The 12,994-nt window shown below is 41.2% G+C and overlaps 1 protein-coding gene across 6 annotated transcripts in view; it reads right to left on the bottom strand.

The window, feature by feature from the left end:
• DGKI (diacylglycerol kinase iota) overlaps nt 1-12,994 on the bottom strand; it is a 217,036-nt gene that overhangs the window by 81,169 nt on the left and 122,873 nt on the right. For 4 of the 6 annotated variants that reach the window (XM_035343056.1, XM_035343065.1, XM_035343080.1 and 1 more), the window contains 2 exons: nt 10,217-10,416; nt 1,674-1,736 (listed from right to left, as the gene is read on the bottom strand). In XM_035343056.1, coding sequence (XP_035198947.1) covers nt 1,674-1,736; nt 10,217-10,416 — 263 coding nt within the window. The remainder of the gene's footprint in view (nt 1-1,673; nt 1,737-10,216; nt 10,417-12,994) is intronic. The other 2 variants (XM_035343072.1, XM_035343098.1) reach the window with 1 other exon arrangement.

Genomic DNA, 12,994 nt, shown 5'->3' with positions numbered 1-12,994 from the left:
ATGACCAAGACTGCACGACCTCTCTGGACAGCCTGTGCCAGAGTTTGATCAACCTCACAATATAAACACTTTTATTTATCTTCAGATGGAACCTTCTGTGTCTTAGTTTGGACCCATTGCCTCTTATCCTGTTGCTGGAAACCACTGAAAAGAGCCTGGTTTTATGTTCTTTACACCATCCCTTTAGATACTTAAAGATATGGATGAATCCCCACACCAAGCCTTCTCTTCTCCAGACTGAAGAGTCACAAATCTCTCAGCCTTTCTTCATAGGAGAGAGGCTCCAGTCCCTTAAACATCTTTGTCACCCTTTGTTGGGTTTCCTCCAGTATGTCCATGTCTCTTGTACTGAGGAGCCCAGAACTGGACCCAGCACTCCAGGTGTGGTATCACCAGTTCTGAGTAGAAGGTAAGGATCACTACTTTTCACCTGCTGGCCACATTCTTCCTAACACAGCTCATGACACCATTAGGACTTCTTTGCTACAAAAACATGTTACTGGCTTATGGTGAACTGGGTGTTCACCATGACCTTCAGGTCCTTTTCTGCAAATCTGAGATTTGCTTTAATATATGTATATATATATATTCAATCAATTTTCCAAATAATCCTTGATTGGCTGAAAATTTATGTTATCTATTGCACATACTCATTTTTTAGAACAGAGATGTGTTGGTGTTTTGTCGTTGTTTGGTTTTGTTTTTTTGTTTTACATAATCCATTGCTTTTCTTCTATGATGAAAAAAGAATTATGCTTGGAATCAAGTTTCTGCTCTGAATATTTGGATTTATAGCTCAACAATTTACTATTTTCCATCATGCATCTCCAATTTATTTATTTGGTAGTCCCACTTGAAAAGGTATCCAGCATAAGACTGGCAAATCAAGAAGATAAAAGGGATGTCAATATAAAGTAATTTTTTTTTTTTGACTGAATAGTCAGAAAGTATTTCTGAAGCCAAACTATATTGCCTGAGTTGACATATTAAGTTGGCATTTTATTTTTTTTTTTAAATTGTGCACACAGGTCTTTTCATAATACAGCATGTTCCCATAAAGGGGATGAATTAGAAGATACCCACATATAATGGTAAAAGTTCCAATTCAACATAGTTAAAAATATTAGTCTTTTCAATATTGTAGCTGCAATCTAGCAAGTTACTATATGAGACTTGCTAGCAATCAAAATATTATTGAGGTGGGGGTTGGGTCTCCATCTTCAATGCAGCTGCAGTCAATACTTATGCTACTCCAATGGTAGATCAGTTTTCTGTTTTGATCATTTCTTATTTAGAAATGTTTAATGGCTGTGTTAATACCATGTTTTTTTTACTTAAACCAAAGGACAAAAGCCTGTCATCTAACCTTGTCTTGTGGGTGGTACCTGGCACTTCTCAGACGTGCCTGTCACAATGGATTTGTCTGGCAGTCTGTACTCTGGGCTCAATATAGTCACAATAACCAGACCTGCCCTGCTCACCTTCCTTAGGTTCTGTGCGACTGCACCTTAACTGGCTAGACTATTGCTCCACGCCTGCCATGCTGTCTCCTGGGTTCCCATTTCCCCTTTGTTATTGGATTTTACTGGCATGTCTCCTGGTTGAACAATGTAACACAATGTAACAGCAACAAATTATGGAACTTCAAAGGTAGAAAAAAGCCAGATACTCACACAGTGAAGGAATCAGGGGGAGCTGAGACTCTCCTCAGGTCAGCAGACTGCACTTTATGGATACTATAGGCAGCAGGAAATGAGTGGCCAGGTGAAAGGCAGCACAAGTGTGGACAGACAAGGAAAAAGGAAGGAGAGAGAGAGATTGGAAAGAAAGAGCAGAAGAGAAGAAAGAAAGAGAAAGACATACAACATTTAAACAGAAACAAAAGGAATGTGTCACATAAAAGTTGAATGAGAGTCATGCAGAGCTCCAAGGTCACACTAAGAAGCCAAGAGCAACAGAAGACATGCAAATGGAGAAAAACACTTCTACACAGCACTTAGGAGCTTTCTAAAGACATGAGCGAGGAGGACCAATGACAAGCTAGGTACACAGCTATACAAAGAAGACCAGGAGCCCCAGGATGTGTGTTCCACAGGCACTGAAACATTTCAAGGCAGCAGACTTTGAAAGCAAGTCCAGAAATGCAAACATCAAAGCCAAGATCCAAATGGATGGAATTGTCTACAAAGACTGGTTAACTTTAGTTAACTTTTAAGAAAGAAAAATACCCTTACTAGAGATTTTGTATCCACAATGAAAATTTGCAGTCTCCATTCTTCTTTCATGTACCTTAGGGAAACATGCATTTTATATAAAGTGACTCCCAAGGCTGACTCTTAGTGTTTATATTCAAATGGTCCCTTTGTTTCCTTCAGGCATATGGAACATCATTTTACCTATAAGCTGTTCCTTCTTCTCTCTCTTCTATCATGCAGACCATTCTTCAAAGAATCACAGAATCACAGAATTTCTAGGTTGGAAGAGACCTCAAGATCATCGAGTCCAACCTCTAACCTAACACTAACAGTCCCCACTAAACCATATCCCTAAGCTCTACATCTAAACGTCTTTTGAAGACTTCCAGGGATGGTGACTCCACCACCTCCCTGGGCAGCCTGTTCCAATGCCTCACAACCCTTTCAGTAAAGAAGCTCTTCCTAACATCTGACCTAAAACTCCCCTGGCGCAACTTTAGCCCATTCCCCCTCATCCTGTCACCAGGCACGTGGGAGAACAGGCCAACCCCCACCTCTCTACAGCCTCCTTTAAGGTATCTGTAGAGAGCGATAAGGTCGCCCCTGAGCCTCCTCTTCTCCAGGCTGAATAAGCCCAGCTCCTTCAGTCGCTCCTCGTAGGACTTGTTCTCCAGGCCCCTCACCAGCTTCGTCGCCCTTCTTTGGACCCGCTCAAGCACCTTGATGTCCTTCTTGTAGCGAGGGGCCCAAAACTGAACACAGTACTCGAGGTACGGCCTCACCAGAGCCGAGTACAGGGGGACGATCACCTCCCTAGCCCTGCTGGTCACACTATTTCTGATACAAGCCAGGATGCCGTTGGCCTTCTTGGCCACCTGAGCACACCGCTGGCTCATATTCAGCCAACTGTCCACTATCACTCCCAGGTCCTTCTCCGCCTGGCAGCTCTCCAACCACTCATCTCCCAGCCTGTAGCTCTGCTTGGGATTATTACGCCCCAGGTGCAGGACCCGGCACTTGGCCTTGTTAAACTTCATGCAGTTGACCCCAGCCCATCGGTGCAGCCTATCCAGATCCTCCTGCAGAGCCTTCCTACCCTCGAGCAGATCGACACTCGCACCTAACTTGGTGTCATCTGCAAACTTACTGAGGGTGCACTCAATGCCCTCGTCCAGATCATTGATGAAGATGTTAAAGAGGACCGGCCCCAGCACCGAGCCCTGGGGGATGCCACTAGTGACTGGCCTCCAACTGGATTTGACTCCATTTACCACAACTCTCTGGGCCCGGCTATCCAGACAGTTTCTAACCCAACGAAGCGTGCGCCAGTCCAAGCCAAGAGCAGCCAGTTTCTTGAGGAGAATGCTGTGGGAGACGGTGTCAAAAGCCTTGCTGAAGTCAAGGTAGACCACATCCACAGCCTTTCCCTCATCCACCCAGCGCGACACTTTGTCATAGAAGGAGATCAGGTTCGTCAAGCAGGACCTGCCTTCCATAAACCCATGCTGACTGGGCCTGATCGCCTGCTTGCCCTTCAAGTGCCGCATGATGACTCCCAAGAGGATCTGCTCCATGAGCTTCCCTGGTACTGAGGTCAAACTGACAGGCCTGTAGTTCCCCGGGTCAGCCCTCCGGCCCTTCTTGTAGATGGGCGTCACATTCGCTAGCCGCCAGTCAGCTGGGACCTCCCCCGATAGCCAGGACTGCTGATAAATGATGGATAGTGGCTTGGCCAGCTCCTCTGCCAGTTCTCTCAGTACCCTTGGGTGGATCCCATCCGGCCCCATCGACTTGTGCACATCCAAGTGCCGTAGCAGGTCACCAACCAGTTCTTCGTGGATGGTGAGGGCCGCATCCTGCTCCCCATCCCCTTCCACCAGCTCAGGGTACTGGGAATCCAGAGAACAACCGGTATTGCCGCTAAAGACTGAGGCAAAGAAGGCATTGAGCACCTCCGCCTTTTCCTCATCTCTTGTAACTAAGTTTCCCCCTGCATCCAGTAAAGGATGGAGATTCTCCTTTGTCCTCCTTTTTGTGTTGATGTATTTATAAAAGCGTTTTTTGTTATCTTTAACGGCAGTAGCCAGATTGAGCTCCAGATGAGCTTTGGCCTTCCTAATTTTGTCCCTGCACAGCCTCGCTACATCCTTATAGTCCTCCCTAGTGGCCAGCCCACTTTTCCAAAGATTATAAACCCTCTTTTTTCTCCTAAGCTCAAGCCACAGTTCTCTGTTCAGCCAGGCTGGTCTTCTTCCCCGCTGGCTCATCTTTGGGCACATGGGAACAGACCGCTCCTGCGCCATTAGGATTTGCCTCTTGAAGAGCGCCCAGCCTTCCTGGACCCCTCTGCCCTTCAGAACCGCCTCCCAAGGGACTCTACCAACCAGTGTCCTGAGCAGCCCAAAGTCAGCTCTCCGAAAGTCCAGTACAGTGGTTTTACTGGTTCCCTTCCTGGCCTCGCCAAGAATAGTGAACTCCACCATTTCGTGGTCACTCTGCCCAAGACAGCTCCCGACAATCACATCCTCCACCAGTCCTTCTCTGTTTGTGAAGAGAAGGTCTAGCGGGGCACCACCCCTGGTAGGCTCACTAATCAGCTGCGTCAGGAAGCTACCTTCCACTTTCTCCAGAAACCTCCTAGACTGCTTTCTCTGGGCTGTGTTGTGCTTCCAGGATATGTCAGGGAAGTTGAAGTCCCCCACGAGTACAAGCGCTGAAGATTTCGCAACTTCTGTCAGCTGCCTGTAGAACTCCTCATCCGTCTCCTCATCCTGGTTCGGCGGTCTGTAACAGACCCCGACCAGGACGCTAGCCTTGTTGTCCCTGCCAATCCTAACCCAAAGGGACTCGATCTTGTCATTCCTAGCCTCGAGTTTTACAACATCGAAAGACTCTCTAATATAGAGAGCCACACCGCCACCCCTTCTGTGCTGCCTGTCCCTTCTGAAGAGCCTATAGCCAGGCATCGCAGCACTCCAGTCATGAGACTGGTCCCACCACGTTTCTGTGATGGCAACCAAGTCGTAGCCTGCCCGCTGCACGATGGCTTCCAGCTCCTCCTGTTTGTTACCCATGCTGCGTGCATTGGTGTAGATGCACTTCAGCTGGGCCATTACCTTATTCCCCGGCCTTGCTATTGTTCCTCCTGGCACAGCTCCAACAATCCTTGCTTCACCCCCATCCCCCTTCTTACCTAGTTTAAAGCCCTATCAATGAGCCCCGCCAGCTCCTGGCCAAGGATCCTTTTTCCCCTAAAGGATAGGGACCCGTCTACGGCCATCAGACCAGGTGCTGAATAAACTGCCCCATGGTCGAAAAACCCAAGATCTCTGCGTTGGCACCAGCCCCGGAGCCACGTGTTCAACAGGTGGGCTTTCCTGGTCCTCTCCGTACCCCTCCCTGTCACCGTAGGGATGGACGAAAGCACTACCTGCACTCCCGCTCCGTCCACTAACCGTCCCAGCCCCCTAAAGTCTCTTTTGATTGCCTTCAGGCTTCTGTCTTCAATGTCGTCACTGCCCGCCTGGACTATCAGAAGAGGATAATAAACAGAGGGGCGTACCAGGTTGAGAAGCTTCCTGGCAACGTCCCTGACCCTGGCCCCATGGAGGCAGCAGACTTCCCTACGGGTAGGGTCAGGCCGACAAATAGGGCCCTCTGTTCCCCTAAGGATAGAGTCTCCCACAACAATCACCCTTATTCTTCCTCAACCTGAACTAAAATCTATCTTTTGTGGTTCATACAATGATCACTAACTGAAACTTACTGAGCAGCATACTAAACTGTAGTTTCCAACCAGAAAATGATTCCTGTAAAATTGAGCCATGGCTTCTCTTGTTATTCCACACACATTTTACTATTAATTCACAAGACCAGATTCCTGCCTTGATCATAGAAAAACAAGCTCTCATGTTGTCTCTTTCACTAACTACCTTCAATAATGGAGATTAAGGAATCAGAAATTAGCTGGCAAGTCTTTTTAGAGAAGGAGAGTAAGATTTTTTTTTTTAAAAAAAAAAAGGCTGCTGATCTGACTGTAGCAAAAAATTGTTTTTGCTGGTACATTCAGCAAACACAATGGAGAAAACCAGGAGAAGAGACATATGAGAAGAAAATAAACCTGCCTTTTTTGCCACAACCCACAACCTCACAATCTGCCTTGTTTCCATCCATGACCAAGTGTCAACTGCATCACCTCATTCTTGCACCTATACTCCTTGCACCTAAAAAGTTGTTTCTGTATTGAAACACTTTACGGCTTTGTTACTTATCTCTATTTTTAATGCATTGTAGGATGACAAAGAGATTATGTCTGCCTTTTATGTATGAACAGCCTCCATTAGAAACAAACTAGAACAAGCATTGTAACTGTGTCCACCAAGCAAGACTGTCCTCCACTTTGCTCCAACTCAAAAATTTTAAATTGTCATGAGAGTACAAACCGAAAATAGGCCATCTTCTCTTGCTTAAGAGTATGCGTATAATCTGTTTGTCCTATCAAAAAAACTTAACTTTCCATAAGGAAATATTGAAAAATGAATGCTTGATGAGCAATAAGAAAGAATTCGCTATTTGCAGCAAATGGTCCATAATTAATTTTAAATATTTAATATACTGTGAAAGTCATTATTAGTTTGCAGGCAATTCAGTAGTGAAAGAAAAAATAAGTAACTAAATAAAATATTAATTACCGGTAATTTGCTCAGCTCAGACAAAATTCAGCACAGCATATTTACTTGTTCCCTAATAGCTTAAACGAAGCTATTCACTCTGTCGCTGCTATTAACAGGAAAGGCATGTTCCTTCAGTTCAAGTAGCCCCACAAAAACACGTGTTTTTTGTTGTTGTTGTGTTTTTTTTTTTGTCCTTAATTTGATTGCATAGTCACTGTTTTAATTATAAAAAAAAAAAAAAAAAGAAATTTTACACTGTTCTAAAGTGCTGCTTAATTTCCCTGACACCTTGAAAAGGTCAAATTATGCAGTAACAGATAAAACAGAATCAACATAGAGGAATTTCAGCCCTGAAGGGTTGTGTAGAACCATGTGAGGCAATGTCTGTGCAATTATGAAGTGGTAGAAGCATAAAAGTGGGAAAATGGAGGGAAGAAACATGTCAAACAAGGTCCAATCCTTTCCTGCTATATACAAGTGTTCTCTGTAGGAGCATCTACACATTTCAAAGGAGAGAAGCTGCAATCAGGAAGATAGGAAACTCTTAGTGTCTCAGAAGAACCATGTTTCTAAAGCCTTCCTACTCCCAAGAGAGAAAAGGATGTAATCTTTGTTCCTTCTCAGCTACACTAAATATGGGTTCTTCAATTTTAAAATACTATTTTTCCCCAAAAACTAGAGTACATCCACAAGGCAAATGGCAAACTCACTATACTCTCTAAACACTCTCTCCTCAAAACCCCCAGAACAAAGAAGAATATAATAAGAAAACAGAAACACAGTGTAAGGCATCTTAAAGAAAAAAATTAAAATCTTTTTCCATTTATGACACTGGATTAGATAAAATTGCAAAGAGTTCTCCTATTTATTCTCCTTATCTATCAATAACATAACATCGTGGCCAACAATAATAGCAACTCTGAGTTACTGTGATACATGATAATTTTATAATAACTTTCCTTGCAAGGAGATCATGAATAGCTGCATAACAATCGAGGGACTAGCTCCAGACCCACTTACTAATCTCAAACATATAATATGCAGATGACAGTCTTAAGGAAATATATATATATATATATATATATAATGTTCAATCAAATATAAGAATTTCTAGCAGATTTTAATGCAATGAGGAGACATTCTAGCTATCAAGAAGTGTAGATAAACATATTTAATTGAATATTTTCTCTTGTGAAATACTGCAATACAGCCTCATAATGAATGCACTTCTTAAAATATTAAATGCCTCCTAGAGTTTAACCTTTAACATGCCATTTACACTAGAATAAGCAATTCCTATCTCTCATTCCCCTTCCACACTTGAAAGCAACGTACATAAACACACATATATAGATATATACACACCATGAGTTCACATCATGATGCTGAAACTAAAATACTCAACAGATCATTTGTATTTTTCCAAAACACAGTTCTACAGAGAAGCATCTCAGCCAAATCAAAAGACTCAGATGACAACAAAGCATGTCATCATGACTTACCAAGTCCAGATAAACCAGAAAAACTATCTTCTTCAAAACTGGCATACACTATGACTGTATTTCCCTATGACGGTTTAAAATCAGACATCAAAATCCAAGCCTAGCCATGCTAATTATCAGATCAAATTATCAGATCAAAATACCATGAATTTTCTTTTCTCATTTGCATTAGCTTCCATCGATGTAGAAAGAGATGCCTCAGGATTGCTCTCTGCCCAATTCTAGCTTTCACAAATGATTGAGCTGTGGTGGCTGGGTGAAATCAGGCATCACTGCTCACAGGTTATTCTTCACTCTTCAAGAGCGATGAATATGCCTTATACATTTCCCTGGCAAACAGGAATTGCACATTACAGATACGAGGGTCTACTGAAGCTTAAAACATCAGTCTCGGTAAGAAAACGCTAAGTGCTAAACTGAATAGGAAGATGTTGAAAGTAACCAAGGAGGCCTTGATTACATGAACAGATTGACAAACAGAATGACAAGAAGCTCCGAAGGGTTGAAGACAAAGTTTGAAGAGAAACAATATCTTTCTCTACATGACACAGACTGGAAACACAGACAACCTTTATAATACCTAAAGAGAAAAAGGTGTATGTGAGACCTTGTTGGCTTTTTCCAACTAGATTAGTCTAAGGAAAGACATTACTTCTCTTCACAAGTGTTTCCTCACTTATTCCCTGACATGATAACACCTGCAACAACAAAATCTCTCACCCAGCTCCCCAGAAAAGTGAAATCTTAAGTGCATGGATGCATGAATGAACTGCGTACCCTTCATAACTTAAAACTTTCAGGTCCGTACCTCTATATATATTGGACAGACTGTTTTGCATCACTTCAAAACTTGATGAAAAACAGAAAAGGCACTTATCCCTCATTTTAGCACAAACGAAGACCTCCTGTATGAGAAGTATAATAATTAGGTCTACAAAAATAACCTGAGTTATTTTATTGGGTGAACATTTTCACAGGTTAAAATGAAAATATCTTTTTTCTATTAAAATATTGCTGTAATACTTACAAATAAATTTTAATTATGAAAAAGAAAGTTAGTCTTGTATTTTCTTCTTTATGTGTTCCTGGTTTCCAATCGTTTTTGCTTTTCTCTGTTCATCTTTACACTACTTGTGCTACCTCCATCTCATGCTATGTATTGTTATTTTCTGATCATCTTTCCTTACTCTTCCCCTAGTTGCTGGTTCCTTAATCCACCAATCTAATCTTCAATAGTACAATCTACTGCCATTTAGCACAGGAGACTAGAGGAAGATTTCTTACTTTTAGTGAAGTTGCACTGGATTTTCTCATTTGGGTTTCTATACTGGAGCAAGCTTCCCTATAAAAGTGCTAAACTCCCCTTCCAGGACTCCAGGACTCTCTCCTTTAGCAGTCCCAGGCAGCATGCTCGCACAGTACAGACTGCAAGATGTCCTGAGTTGCTCTTGATTATGCCAATTTGTTACAGTCTCTAATGAAGCTTAAAAAGCAGGCTGATAGAGCTCAGAAAACAGACCATAAGAACTTTAAAGGCAAGTAGCATAGATATGCAGAGCTGCCATAAGCCAAGAGGCATACCGCTGAGCCTACACAGACATCTCTAAACATGTAACTGAAAGATACAACACCTTTCTAAAAGCAAGACAGAGGAGAACCCAGAAGGTAAAAGAACAAGAGAAAGCCAGTAAATTAATTACAATACAGTAGAGAAAAAGTTCAGGAGATGTAATTTTTTTTTTTTTCTTTTTAAACGCACTGCAAGTCCAGTACATGCAAAATCTATAACTGAATACGCTGCCTCAAACAGGCTTCCTGGCATAGGACATGCACATATCCAACTCACTCATTCAGCAGAGGCATGGATGTTCTCCTCTTGCTCTTCTGCACCATGTTGGCTTGGTTCCTTAATGAGATCCGAATGAGCGAGGGAGCCAAACGACAAGGTTCACCATCCACTTGCATGGGGATAGACTTGTATGTTAAAAGCGTCACCTCACGGCACTGATGCAGCCTCTCTCCGTGACCACCCACTTGGAGAGCAGCCTGGAAGGGGGAGGGAGGGAGGAGAAAAATACACCTCAAAACAGATATTTGAGTCAGTTAACAAAATCCAGAATGCACTGTTTTGCTGACAGCATGAATTACACAGCATTATATGTGTAAGACATTCTAATGAGGGACAACAGATGTACTTTGATTCAAAAATTTAAAAGCAGGATTTAACATTTTACAAAGAAAACTGGTAGGCAACAAGCAGATAAATCAGGACAGGTACTAACCGTATGTGCATCATGTCTCATCACCTTGTATAAGTCAAGGATATTTTACACAAACTTACAAGATACATACACACAAATGCATCTCTGTGTTCATTCCTAAGGGTTTCAATATGTGTTTTGTTGCTTTGTTTTTACACTAACAACACTGCTACTTTTTTTTTTTTTTTTTTTTTTTTTCTCTTTGAAACAACCACCATAATTGTGTAAATCTAGGAGACAGAAGGATGATTTCCCCTTCCTGAACAGAATAGAATCCTTAATGTGAATTAGATAAATCTAAAATCCTTAATAATGAGAGGTTACACTGCAGCTCAACATCAAGACCAGACAGGCTGAAAAGAGCAATCAGAAGGACCTTGTTAGAAACAATTAAATATAGGGTTCAAGAATTCATTCCAAAGAAATGAGACAAGGAAGGCACGGACATGAGCAGATTCTTCAAGTTTTAGGCAGACATGTTTGGGCAGAAATTTATTTTATAAGTGAGGAATGTGGCCATTAGCTATCAACGGTCATATGCAGAACAAACAAAAAAAAATCTGTATTAATGCACTATTAACAGAGAGCAGCCTAAATACTAGTCAAGGACTTAGTCTTGCTCTGTGCAAATCATATTATGGAAAAAAATATAATATGATTAATAATACAGCTTATGAAGTAGGTCTCTTCATTGATCTCACAGACCTTCTTGGGCATGACCACGAACATCTGGGAGTCCTAACAGAGCAAGTCAGAATTATGTGTGTTCTAGAGTTACATCCTCAGCACCACAAGCAATGCAGATTTGTAGATAATCAGTTTTGAACTAGGCTTTCTTCAGAGAAAAATAGTAGCTCAAAGGTCCATGCTTCTTAAAAAATATAAGATAAATAAATATTCAGGGATGAAGTGATGAAAGTTCATTCCACGAGATCTATGATGCTAATAGAATTTTTCCTACCTGTAGGTTATTTCCCTATCTCACTAGATTGATCAAAAATAGAAGCTATAAAAGAATCTATAATCAAAACAGATAAATGATTTCTGATCAAAATGACCTTTTACTTTTTCACTTTGAAGATCTGATTTGTCTAAATATATCTTTGAGGAAATAAACAACATTATCAGAGGTATTCATTGATTACAAGCAGGGACCTGAGCATGATCTATACAAATTTTCTAAGAAGCCCAGATACCTGGCCACACTAAGTTCAAGCCTTTGGTAGATTAACACAATTGTGGCGATCTCTACCACTGCATATAATCATCCTCCGAAGAGACTGTCATTGTGTTTGACCACTTTGATAGTAGAACACTGGAGTACTTTTGTAACTCAGCTTTAGATCACTTTAAGGACAGCATTGACAAAAAGTTAACTGCCAATTTAAAACTGTTGGTTGAATTTTCTTTCCCTAATGGAACAAAAAGAAAAATATTACTCAATTTTCACAACATTTTGGTTGGCCATATGGAAGTTATTAGTATTCTATTTTCAGTAAACGGATTTAGACATTTATATAAACAAGAGTCACATGGGAGTGAGAAACGGTAGTGTTTCTGGATACCAGTCCTATGTTGTCCTGTTAATTGGTATATTTATGCTACGAATGTACAGGTGATGATCTGGTATTAAGACTGATAAGGGATGCTCACTCTTATTTGTGTACATCTGCTGTAATAATACATTAGCATCACCTTAAGTACTGACATACAGTATAAAAAGATATTTTTAATGTCTGTTTTGTCAGAATTAAGTACAAAATATACTGATCCCATTGGCTTTATGCATGATTTATGAGCCCTGTATACCTTTAGAGCAAAGAACAAACTATTAAACTGCAAGGAAAAATAGATATACTGTACAATATTTCAACAATTTAAATTTAATTTCTGTATTGGCTAAACTTATTCTGCCAACAATATCCAGAAAATTCTGATTTTCTTAAAGCATTTTTTAAAATTCCCCAAGTAAAAATAAAAAAATAATGTTTTTAGGACAGTAGTACAGGCAGAACCAATTATGTTGTCAAGAATGACCCAGACTTGCACTCATTTTCAAAATGCAGACATTGCCTTCAAAGACTGTTAAGTCCCTTTTCTGCAACATGCGAGCAGGATGCAGGTCACTTCTGCAACCTGACGATCAACATTGACACAGTATATTTCTTTCAAATTGTGTCTCTCTCTTTTGCTCAACAGCAGCTGAGAATGCACTCATCTGAATAGCATGCAGTCTTTCACTAAGTACCCTAACCTTCAAAAGCAGAAGATTTTCCTAAGTATTTTGAGATAAACACTATTTTAATCTGTCAAAACAGCTGTTTTTTAGGAGAAAAATATCTGCTAAGGAAAATAATTTCATA

Source organism: Oxyura jamaicensis, chromosome 1, assembly GCF_011077185.1.
Source record: "Oxyura jamaicensis isolate SHBP4307 breed ruddy duck chromosome 1, BPBGC_Ojam_1.0, whole genome shotgun sequence".
In the NCBI taxonomy this organism is placed as follows: domain Eukaryota; kingdom Metazoa; phylum Chordata; class Aves; order Anseriformes; family Anatidae; genus Oxyura; species Oxyura jamaicensis.
This window is presented reverse-complemented; position numbering and strand designations above follow the sequence as displayed.